General features: G+C 43.9%; 1 protein-coding gene across 1 annotated transcript in view; it reads left to right on the top strand.

Moving 5' to 3' along the window:
• LOC121537339 (KICSTOR complex protein kaptin) overlaps positions 1-9,164 on the top strand; it is a 36,107-nt gene extending 26,943 nt beyond the window's left edge. The window contains 7 exon segments of the mRNA XM_045206789.1: positions 224-302; positions 380-453; positions 538-563; positions 566-643; positions 994-1,112; positions 8,426-8,599; positions 8,754-9,164. Of these exon segments, the coding sequence (XP_045062724.1) occupies positions 224-302; positions 380-453; positions 538-563; positions 566-643; positions 994-1,112; positions 8,426-8,599; positions 8,754-8,813 (610 nt within the window). The 3' untranslated portion in view covers positions 8,814-9,164.
• Positions 9,165-12,579: the final 3,415 nt, after the last annotated feature.

The raw sequence follows: 12,579 nt of genomic DNA, 5'->3' as shown, positions 1-12,579 counted from the left end.
CCTATTCAACTTTACAGGTTAGACATAAACATAGTTCATACTTCTTTGACTCCTTTCAAGGCCTACCACACATTTTAGGTGCACAATGCATGCATGAACGACCCAATGTATGAGTTTAGATGATACAATTTAATGTATAAAAAAGCCTGGCATGACGATATCATGTTTATCACTTCTTTACATTGTTAATGACATGAATAACAACAGCATATCACTGTTCCAGAATGCAGTGTGGAGATGGATGCAGTGAGACAGTGTTTCTGCTCAGTGGTCATGACCAGAGGATTCATCTTTACAAGGAGGTAAGCCTGTGTGTGTGTACACTGAGTTTTGTAATGTTTGGTGTGGGAGACTAGTAAACATCTCTTCTCTCCAATAGAACTCTTCCCTTCACCAGTTTGAAGAGCAGCCAGTGGAGAGACTCATCCCTGAGCTGAAAGACCTGCCCAGCAAGTTAGTTTGTGTTCCCTCTGTCTGATGTTCCCTCCAAGTTGTGTGTGTGTGTGTGTGTGTAATCACTATTCCCTCTCTCTGCAGTGTGTTGTTGCTGGATGTGCTGAGTATCGAGGCGGTGGTCGTCTCTCAGCGTTTGGCTGTCAGAACGGCTGCGTAGGTCTGGCTCTGGTGAACCAGATTGGACCTGGTGAGGATGGCCTATACACAACATACAAACTACCCCATCTTAGATTGCGCCCCAACTAGTACTTTATTCCCTATTTAGTGCTTTACTTTTGACCAGGGTCCATAGGGCTTTGGTTAAAAGTAGTGCACTATATAGGGTATAGGGTGCCATTTGCAAACTAACCTGACAGTGGCCACCGTGCTCACTCTCTCTTACTATGACTATACATAGCCAACAAAGGAACAAAGGGTGTACTTTGAGTGAACTATCCCTTTAACCAAAAAAAGCAAGGCTGGATGTTTAGCTACATCACTTTGGAATGCATTGAATTCCTGTGTTTTCGTTTTTTAAATTGCGTCCGCACGGATTAGAGGTTGTGTAGAGTTGGCGAGTGCAGCAGGTCATTCCCATCTCCACCGCGCTGCTCATCCCTCTGCATTCCAGGGCAGAGCTGGCGGACCCCGACAGGGTCGGAGAGGGGGAGTGTACGGTATGTATGAGCAGCACCACTATGACCTTTGACCTCTGGATATGGTTGCGCCAAAATGGCAAGGAATATTTGGGACACAACCTATGATTTGCGGATGCATTTCCTTCCAAAACTCTGGACGTGTTTGAGAGTGTCACTTCTTCTGCTCAGTCGCTGATCACTGACTGACTGAGCAGATCGACTGATATACAAGTAATAACGAGTAGTTATTTAGGATGCAATGCGATTTGTAGATCCCTGTTTCTGCACAGTCCGACTGCAATCGATCTCAAACACGCACTTGGTTAACTCCCCCGTCTGACATTATTAGATGGCAGGAGAGAGCATTTGTTCAGAACCTCTCCCTAGCCTACCATTGGGCTAGGTGGAGCAATTGGTATATTGCACATTACATTTACATTACTTAGCAGACGCTCTTATCCAGAGCGACTTACAAATTGGTGCATTCACCTTATGATAGCCAATGGGACAACCACTTTACAATTGATTTTTTTGAGTATATTTTTTATTTTCATTTGTTTTATATATACAGTGGGGGAAAAAAGTATTTAGTCAGCCACCAATTGTGCAAGTTCTCCCACTTAAAAAGATGAGAGAGGCCTGTAATTTTCATCATAGGTACACGTCAACTATGACAGACAAAATGAGAAAAAAAAATCCAGAAAATCACATTGTAGGATTTTTATGAATTTATTGGCATATGATGGTGGAAAATAAGTATTTGGTCAATAACAAAAGTTTCTCAATACTTTGTTATATACCCTTTGTTGGCAATGACACAGGTCAAACGTTTTCTGTAAGTCTTCACAAGGTTTTCACACACTGTTGCTGGTATTTTGGCCCATTCCTCCATGCAGATCTCCTCTAGAGCAGTGATGTTTTGGGGCTGTCGCTGGGCAACACAGACTTTCAACTCCCCTCCAAAGATTTTCTATGGGGTTGAGATCTGGAGACTGGCTAGGCCACTCCAGGACCTTGAAATGCTTCTTTACGAAGCCACTCCTTCGTTGCCCGGGCGGTGTGTTTGGGATCATTGTCATGCTGAAAGACCCAGCCACGTTTCATCTTCAATGCCCTTGCTGATGGAAGGAGGGTTTCACTCAAAATCTCACGATACATGGCCCCATTCATTCTTTCCTTTACACGGATCAGTCGTCCTGGTCCCCTTTGCAGAAAAACAGCCCCAAAGCATGATGTTTCCAACCCCATGCTTCACAGTAGGTATGGTGTTCTTTGGATGCAACTCAGCATTCTTTGTCCTCCAAACATGACGAGTTGAGTTTTTACCAAAAAGTTATATTTTGGTTTCATCTGACCATATGACATTCTCCCAATCCTCTTCTGGATCATCCAAATGCACTTCAGACGGGCCTGGACATGTACTGGCTTAAGCAGGGGGACACGTCTCGCACTGCAGGATTTGAGTCCCTGGCGGCGTAGTGTGTTACTGATGGTTGGCTTTGTTACTTTGGTCCCAGCTCTCTGCAGGTCATTCACTAGGTCCCCCCGTGTGGTTCTGGGATTTTTGCTCACTGTTCTTGTAATCATTTTGACCCCACGGGGTGAGATCTTGCGTGGAGCCCCAGATCGAGGGAGATTATCAGTGGTCTTGTATGTCTTCCATTTCCTAATAATTGCTCCCACAGTTGATTTCTTCAAACCAAGCTGCTTACCTATTGCAGATTCAGTCTTCCCAGCCTGGTGCAGGTCTACAATTTTGTTTTTGGTGTCCTTTGACAGCTCTTTGGTCTTGGCCATTGTGAAGTTTGGAGTGTGACTGTTTGAGGTTGTGGACAGGTGTCTTTTATACTGATAACAAGTTCAAACAGGTGCCATTAATACAGGTAACGAGTGGAGGACAGAGGAGCCTCTTAAAGAATAAGTTACAGGTCTGTGAGAGCCAGAAATCTTGCTTGTGTGTAGGTGACCAAATACTTATTTTCCACCATAATTTGCAAATAAATTCATAAAAAATCCTACAATGGGATTTTCTGGATTTTTTTTTCTCAATTTGTCTGTCATCGTTGACGTGTACCTATGATGAAAATTACAGGCCTCTCTCATCTTTTTAAGTGGGAGAACTTGCACAATTGGTGGCTGACTAAATACTTTTTTTCCCCACTGTATATATATATATATACAGTGGGGAGAACAAGTATTTGATACACTGCCGATTTTGCAGGTTTTCCTACTTACAAAGCATGTAGAGGTCTGTTATTTTTATCATAGGTACACTTCAACTGTGAGAGACGGAATCTAAAACAAAAATCCAGAAAATCACATTGTATGATTATTAAGTAATTAATTTGCATTTTATTGCATGACATAAGTATTTGATCACCTACCAACCAGTAAGAAGTTCGGCTCTCACAGACCTGTTAGTTTTTCTTTAAGAAGCCCTCCTGTTCTCCACTTATTACCTGTATTAACTGCACCTGTTTGAACTCGTTACCTGTATAAAAGACACCTGTCCACACACTCAATCAAACAGACTCCAACCTCTCCACAATGGCCAAGACCAGAGAGCTGTGTAAGGACATCAGGGATAAAATTGTAGACCTGCACAAGGCTGGGATGGGCTACAGGACAATAGGCAAGCAGCTTGGTGAGAAGGCAACAACTGTTGGCGCAATTATTAGAAAATGGAAGAAGTTCAAGATGACAGTCAATCACCCTCGGTCTGGGGCTCAATGCAAGATCTCACCTTGTGGGGCATCAATGATCATGAGGAAGGTGAGGGATCAGCCCAGAACTACACGGCAGGACCTGGTCAATGACCTGAAGAGAGCTGGGACCACAGTCACAAAGAAAACCATTAGTAACACACTACGCCGTCATGGATTAAAATCCTGCAGCGCACGCAAGGTCCCCCTGCTCAAGCCAGCGCATGTCCAGGCCCGTCTGAAGTTTGCCAATGACCATCTGGATGATCCAGAGGAGGAATGGGAGAAGGTCATGTGGTCTGATGAGACAAAAATAAAGCTTTTGGTCTAAACTCCACTCGCCGTGTTTGGAGGAAGAAGAAGGATGAGTACAACCCCAAGAACACCATCCCAACTGTGAAGCATGGAGGTGGAAACATCATTCTTTTGGGATGCTTTTCTGCAAAGGGGACAGGACGACTGCACCGTATTGAGGGGAGGATGGATGGGGCCATGTATCGCGAGATCTTGGCCAACAACCTCCTTCCCTCAGTAAGAGCATTGAAGATGGGTCGTGGCTGGGTCTTCCAGCATGACAACGACCCAAAACACACAGCCAGGGCAACTAAGGAGAAGAAGCATCTCAAGGTCCTGGAGTGGCCTAGCCAGTCTCCAGACCTGAACCCAATAGAAAATCTTTGGAGGGAGCTGAAAGTCCGTATTGCCCAGCGACAGCCCCGAAACCTGAAGGATCTGGAGAATGTCTGTATGGAGGAGTGGGCCAAAATCCCTGCTGCAGTGTGTGCAAACCTGGTCAAGACCTACAGGAAACGTATGATCTCTGTAATTGCAAACAAAGGTTTCTGTACCAAATTTTAAGTTCTGCTTTTCTGATGTATCAAATACTTATGTCATGCAATAAAATGCAAATTAATTACTTAAAAATCACACAATGTGATTTTCTGGATTTTTGTTTTAGATTCCGTCTCTCACAGTTGAAGTGTACCTATGATAAAAATTACAGACCTTTACATGCTTTGTAAGTAGGAAAACCTGCAAAATCGGCAGTGTATCAAATACTTGTTCTCCCCACTGTATATATATATTATTTTATATACAGTGGGGAAAAAAAGTATTTAGTCAGCCACCAATTGTGAAAGTTCTCCCACTTAAAAAGATGAGAGAGGCCTGTAATTTTCATCATAGGTACACGTCAACTATGACAGACAAAATGAGGAAAAAAAATCCAGAAAATCACATTGTAGGATTTTTTATGAATTTATTTGCAAATTATGGTGGAAAATAAGTATTTGGTCAATAACAAAAGTTTCTCAATACTTTGTTATATACCCTTTGTTGGCAATGACACAGGTCAAACGTTTTCTGTAAGTCTTCACAAGGTTTTCACACACGGTATTTTGGCCCTTTCTCCATGCAGATCTCCTCTAGAGCGTGATGTTTTGGGGCTGTCGCTGGGCAACAAGGACTTTCAACTCCCTCCAAAGATTTTCTATGGGGTTGAGATCTGGAGACTGGCTAGGCCATTCCAGGACCTTGAAATGCTTCTTACGAAGCCACTCCTTCGTTGCCCGGGCGGTGTGTTTGGGATCATTGTCATACTGAAAGACCCAGCCACGTTTCATCTTCAATGCCCTTGCTGATGGAAGGAGGTTTTCACTCAAAATCTCATGATACATGGCCCCATTCATTCTTTCCTTTACACGGATCAGTCGTCCTGGTCCCTTTGCAGAAAAACAGCCCCAAAGCATGATGTTTCCACCCCCCATGCTTCACAGTAGGTATGGTGTTCTTTGGATGCAACTCAGCATTCTTTGTCCTCGAAACACGACGAGTTGAGTTTTGACCAAAAAGTTCTATTTTGGTTTCATCTGACCATATGACATTCTCCCAATCCTCTTCTGGATCATCCAAATGCACTCTAGCACGGGCCTGGACATGTACTGGCTTAAGCAGGGCACTGCAGGATTTATGTCCCTGGCGGCGTAGTGTGTTACTGATGGTAGGCTTTGTTACTTTGGTCCCAGCTCTCTGCAGGTCATTCACTAGGTCCCCCCGTGTGGTTCTGGGATTTTTGCTCACCGGTCTTGTGATCATTTTGACCCCACGGGGTGAGATCTTGCGTGGAGCCCCAGATCGAGGGGAGATTATCAGTGGTCTTGTATGCCTTCCATTTCCTAATAATTGCTCCCACAGTTGATTTCTTCAAACCAAGCTGCTTACCTATTGCAGATTCAGTCTTCCCAGCCTGGTGCAGGTCTACAATTTTGTTTCTGGTGTCCTTTGACAGCTCTTTGGTCTTGGCCATAGTGGAGTTTGGAGTGTGACTGTTTGAGGTTGTGGACAGGTGTCTTTTATACTGATAACAAGTTCAAACAGGTGCCATTAATACAGTTAACGAGTGGAGGACATAGGAGCCTCTTAAAGAAGAAGTTACAGGTCTGTGAGAGCCAGAAATCTTGCTTGTTTGTAGGTGACCAAATACTTATTTTCCACCATAATTTGCAAATAAATTCCTTAAAAATCCTACAATGTGATTTTCTGGAATTTTTTTCCACAATTTGTCTCTCATATTTGACGTGTACCTATGATGAAAATTACAGGCCTCTCTCATCTTTTTAAGTGGGAGAACTTGCACAATTGGTGGCTGACTAAATACTTTTTTTCCCCACTGTATATATTTTTTTTTTGTGGGGGTGGGGTAGAAGGATTACTTTTATACAATCCCAGGTATTCCTTAAAGAGGTAGGGTTTCAAGTGTCTCCGGAAGGTGGTCAGTGACTCCGCTGTCCTGGCGTCGTGAGGGAGCTTGTTCCACCATTGGGGTGCCAGAGCAGCGAACAGTTTTGACTGGGCTGAGCGGGAACTGTGCTTCTGCAGAGGTAGGGGGACCAGCAGGCCAGAGGTGGAAGAACGCAATGCCCTCATTTGGGTGTAGGGACTGATCAGAGCCTGAAGGTAAGGAGGTGCCGTTCCCCTCACAGCTCCGTAGGCAAGCACCATGGTCTTGTAGCAGATGCGAGCTTCAACTGGAAGCCAGTGTAGTGTACGGAGGAGCGGGGTGACGTGAGGGAACTTGGGAAGGTTGAACACCAGACGGGCTGCAGCGTTCTGGATGAGTAGGGGTTTAATGGCACAGGCAGGGAGCCCAGCCAACAGCGAGTTGCAGTAATCCAGACGGGAGATGACAAGTGCCTGGATTAGGACCTGTGCCGCTTCCTGTGTAAGGTAGGGTCGTACTCTGCGAATGTTGTAGAGCATGAACCTACAGGATCGGGTCACTGCTTTGATGTTAGCGGAGAACGACAGGGTGTTGTCCAGGGTCATGCCAAGGTTCTTTGCACTCTGGGAGGAGGACACAACGGAGTTGTCAACCGTGATGGCAAGATCATGGAGCGGGCAGTCCTTCCCCGGGAGGAAGAGCAGCTCCGTCTTGCCGAGGTTCAGCTTGAGGTGGTGATCCGACATCCACACTGATATGTCTGCCAGACATGCAGAGATGCGATTCGCCACCTGGTTATCAGAAGGGGGAAAGGAGAAGATGAATTGTGTGTCGTCTGCGTAGCAATGATAGGAGAGACCATGTGAGGATATGACAGAGCCAAGTGACTTGGTGTATAGAGAGAATAGAAGAGGGCCTAGAACTGAGCCCTGGGGGACACCAGTGGTGAGAGCACGTGGTGCGGAGACAGATTCTCGCCACGCCACCTGGTAGGAGCGACCTGTCAGGTAGGACGCAATCCAAGAGTGAGCCGCGCCGGAGATGCCCAACTCGGAGAGGGTGGAGAGGAGGATCTGATGGTTCACAGTATCAAAGGCAGCGGATAGGTCTAGAAGGATGAGAGCAGAGGAGAGAGAGTTAGCTTTAGCAGTGCGGAGAGCCTCCGTGACACAGAGAAGAGCAGTCTCAGTTGAATGACCAGTCTTGATCAAGAAGGTAATTCTGAGAGAGATAGCAGGAGAGTTGGCTATAGACGGCACGCTCAAGAGTTTTGGAGAGAAAAGAAAGAAGATTCTATGCAGATGGGCATGGGGGAGTGTTTGGTTACACTGACCATCATTGTAGAACTGTGAAAAAGCATAAAAAAGTAAATGTAATCATAGGATTAATTGAGAACAGCGACATAAAAAACACTTTTTTCAGACGTTGAGGTCGTTGGTTACAACCTCCTGGTGACCAGCACTATAGAGATGGCTGTTGTTTACAGGTTAGTATCACAGGCCTATTAGATACTAAGAATACATGAATATAGAACACAAACCATTTGCGAGAGGTACTAACTAACAGAACATTACCTCAGAAATCGAATTAAATGAAAGTCGCACACCCATATCTTATTGCGGTGGTAGAATGCCAGTCATTTGTTGAATAAAGCTTTTTCATACTCTGTGGTGGTCAGTAAGGATATTCTATTTTGTTCTGGTCAGTGTTTTGTGTTCTCTAGGGGGTCCAGGCACTTTCTAGTCTACGGTCACTGTGTGGTCAGTTTGGTTTCTATGGTCAGAATGGTCAGTACATTGTGTTCTCAGGGATGTCCAGGAGTGGTCTATTCTTTGATGGTAATTACCTTTCAGAGTGTGGCTTTAAACTTTCTCAATCAAATAACGATGAACTGATGTGCTGAGGGTCTCCTATGCCTCTCTCCAATGAAGGAGCTGCTTTGCTACAAGGTCCAGCAACCAATGAGAGGGACAGGAGGACTGTTACAACCGCAGTGGAGGCGGAGCTTCAAGAGCCCATTGCTGTCCGTCATCTACTTGGACTTGACTGGAGATGGGCTGAGAGAGCTGGCGATTCTAACACTCAAGAGGCTGCACATACTACAGGTGCATTATCATAGAGGGTCATAGCACAAAGTGTAGGCCTATAATACTAGTGTCAGGCATTTTACAAGAGCATAATATACAAATGTTATTACAGAAACATACTGTATGTATCATCTCTTTTCTCTCCCCCTTTCTCTTTCCATTCCTCCATCAGTTCCCCTCTCGTCCTCTCTCCAGGTCCATCAGCGACTGGCAGACAGGGTGTCAAAGCTGACCACTGGCTCGGAAGTTCAGCCAATCACGGAATGGGACACTGAAGAGAGGGAGGCTGTAACCAATGAGTCCCCCGTCAAACTGAGAACCAACCACCTGTTTTTTTGTTACCTGTTCCAATAATGACAGTTTTCCATAAAGTATCTATAGAGGGGGGGCTGGCTTAATGGACATCCACGGCGCCCGGGGAGCAGTTGTTGGGGGTTCGAACAGCAGATTTTTCCACCTTGCTGGCTCTGGGATTCAAACCAGCGACCTTTCGGTTACTGATCCAACGCTCTTAACCGCTTGACTACCTGTTGCCCCCTCTAAAAAACGGGTGATATATCATGAAATTATTCCAAAATGAATAAAATTCTGTATTGACTTATTAAACCTATCTAGTTACATTATTTCAAAACTTAATGCAAATTCACACCTGTCATTTGGTATATGAAAGTTGGTGTAAAAGGTATGAAGAAAATTAGCTTCATAGTGGTTTGGTCCATTTTTGGGGTGAACCAAAGATTGTCTATTATATTGACAAGATAGTCAATTGACCGCTCTAACAACGGAAATACATGTCCTCAAAGATGGAAGGCAGGCGAGATCAGGTGGGACCATTCTAGCCAATGAGAGGGCAGATATGTGTGTGAACCTGCTGGTCATCTATGAACGTTTGAACATCTTAAAGAACAATCTGGCCTTAATGGCCATGTATTATCTCCAGCCGGCACAGCCAGAAGAGGACTAGCCACCCCTCAGAGCCTGGTTCCTCTCTAGGTTTCTTCTTAGGTTCCTGCCTTTCTAGGAAGTTTTTCCTAGCCACCGTGCTTCTACATCTGCATTGCTTACTGTTTGGGGTTTTAGGCTGGGTTTCTGTATAGTACTTTGTGACATCTGCTGACGTAAAAAGGGCTGTATAAATGAATTTCATTGATTGATTGAACAACAGGTCATAGAGATAAATAGAGGACTCTCTGTGTATCTGTACCATTATAGCTTCTGTGACAGTACGGGCAGCGCCATTGAGGCTATATCCATTTTAAAGTATTCAATTTTCTTCTTCTTCATTGGCTGATTGCGCCCAACTCATAGGAATCCCCACCCAGTTGACTACTTTAAAATTATGGAAGCCCTCAATGGCGATAGATGTGTTAATGGTATGCAGACCGTGGGGGATAGAAGAAGGAGACCGGATTGCCGCACATTCAACAAATCTAATCTAACAAAGTGATATTGGTCAAATCCGTCATGATTGATGTATTGTAACAGGCCCACAATGTGGTTACTAAAGTCAGATTTGGATATATATTTGGCTGTTTTCACTGCATAACATTTAGAAGTAGTCGCTTTTCAGGTTTAGAAGCAGTGACTGCTAAATGCTAACTCCCGTTCTTATAAGCTGGTAACATAGCTAGCATAGAGAAATCGGTGGTGGTAGTCAAAGTCGTTTTTAACTAATGTAGTTGATTGGTGGCGATGACATGAACATGTATTGGGATTGACATCCATACAAGCGCTATAATCTGATGGGTAATACACATATAAACATTAGCCTAAATGGAGGCAAATTTGTCTGGGGGTCAATAAGGAGATTCGGGATCTTTCCCCCACGGCATTTCCATTGTTTTGGTCGAGTTCCATTGACCTCTTTACCGCATCTATACTCCGAGTCGATATTCACGTCATAAGAAGGAATTCCCCTCGACCGTGCCCACAAATTGGGGAAAACAAACGTTCTTTCCCATTGACCCCCATTGTAAAAGAGACAACTTCTAGGTTGATTTTTAGCTATACCGAAATAACAAAACATGCCGAAAAACTGCTGTGTTGTTGTTGTTCAATGTACATGTAACCACGTCAAAAGTCCCAACCTACGGTTTGCAATGCTCCCACCTAGGGAAATAGAGCCTGGGAGAAGAGCCCTGTGGCCTCAGGCTATTCTGCTTGGGAGAGTGGGAAATGTGTGGACCTGGTGTCAAAGTAGGCTACATGTAGCAATGTGTGTGGAAAACATTTCATCACAGGAAGACATTTAAATTGTTTAGTATAGTCAGTTTGTAACTCCACTCACTACTTGTAGCTGTATAGTCCCTTTGTTTGTGTTCTTGGTCTTGTTCCGGTCAGTAGCTTGCTAGCACCGTCCATCATGAAAAGGGGCATGAGGGAAGCCCTACAATATTTAGTTTTTCTAAGTAGTGGGAACACTCTGGAGCAGGCAATGTTGAAAAGTAATCTTTAGACATGTTATGCTTTACTTAAATGTAGTTTTGTTATTGATGAAAATGGCCAGTTGTGACACAGCCTGGGATCGAACGCAGGTCTGTAGTGATGCAGTGCCTCAGACTCCTGCGCCCCTCGGGAGGCCAGATGTCTCAAGTTTTGAGGGAGCGTGCAATTGGCATGCTGACTGCAGGAATGTCCACCAGAGCTGTTGCAAGAGAATTTAATGTTCATTTCTCTACCATAACCCACCTCCAACATCGTTTTAGAGAATTTCCAACAGGCCTCACAACCACAGACCATGTGTAACCACGCCAGCTCAGGACCTCCACATCTGGCTTCTTCACCTGCGGGATCGTCTCAGACCAGCCACCCCGACAGCTGATGAAAGTATTTCAGCTCATGAAAGTACAGCTGAGTATTTCTGTCTGTAATAAATCCCTTTTGTGGGGAAAAACTCATTCTGATTGGCTAGGCCTGGCTCCCCAGAGGGTGGGCCTTTTTCCCAAATGGGTGGGCCTATGCCCTTCCAGGCCCACCCATGGCTGCACCCCTGCCCAGTCATGTGAAATCCATAGATTAGGGCCTAATACATTTCTTTCAATTGACTGATTTCCTTATATGAACTGTAACTCAGTAAACTTGTTGAAATTGTTGCATGTTGCATTTATACTTTTGTTTAGTATATATATAATACAGACTGGGACTATGTCCATGTTAAAATCAGGCCTCCAGTGTCCGGTCTGGGCGGAGTAAAACCTCTCGCTTACATACAATTGTTTCAACTTATTTCTATTGTAGGTAAACAATCCAAGCAGGGCATCTCTCCATAATAGTGTAAAATCTTCATAGATGTATTCAATTATAAATCTACTGATGTCTGGCCACATATTCCTTACATGAATACAATGCCAAAAAAGATGCAGCACCATTTCTGGGTGGTCATTACAAAAGGTACACTTTGAATTAATGTTTTTCTAAAAGTTTTTCATATAGTGGTTGGCAGGATAATATTTATGAATAATTTAAAAAGAAACTTCCTTAATTTTTTAATAAGTAGGTATGTGTGTGGCAACATCCAAACTTTTTTCCAACAGATATTATCAATAAAACCATTCCAATAAGGCATGACATAAGGTATAAATACAACATCCTGCTGAAACAAGGCTTGTATAGCTCTATTGTTGTTGAATGGACCAAAAGAAAAACATATCTTTCCTGCTGATGAGTCAACAGGGTTAATCGTAGGTATGTTCTGAGGGTCAGGTGTAAAGCAACACCTGAGGGAATGTAATCTAAAACAATTACAAAATCTTTAGGTGTTACAGGGATCTTGTAAAGTGAAAATAATTATGTATAATTACGTGAAAGACCCTCTGCATTTACAAGTTGGCTCACCAATAGGATATTATTTCGGAACCAATATTCTAAAAACATTTTTTTATACAATATGTCCCGATTATTCCATATATAATATCTGTGGAGAAAAACTATGCTTATAAATTAAGGACCATGACAAGAAAACTTGCCGATGAAAAGCAGAGTTCCACTGGAACTGAGTT

The sequence above is a fragment of the Coregonus clupeaformis genome, chromosome 24 (genome assembly GCF_020615455.1).
Source record: "Coregonus clupeaformis isolate EN_2021a chromosome 24, ASM2061545v1, whole genome shotgun sequence".
NCBI classification, from domain to species: domain Eukaryota; kingdom Metazoa; phylum Chordata; class Actinopteri; order Salmoniformes; family Salmonidae; genus Coregonus; species Coregonus clupeaformis.
Note: the sequence above shows the minus strand (reverse complement) of the source record. Positions and strands in the feature narration are given on the sequence as shown.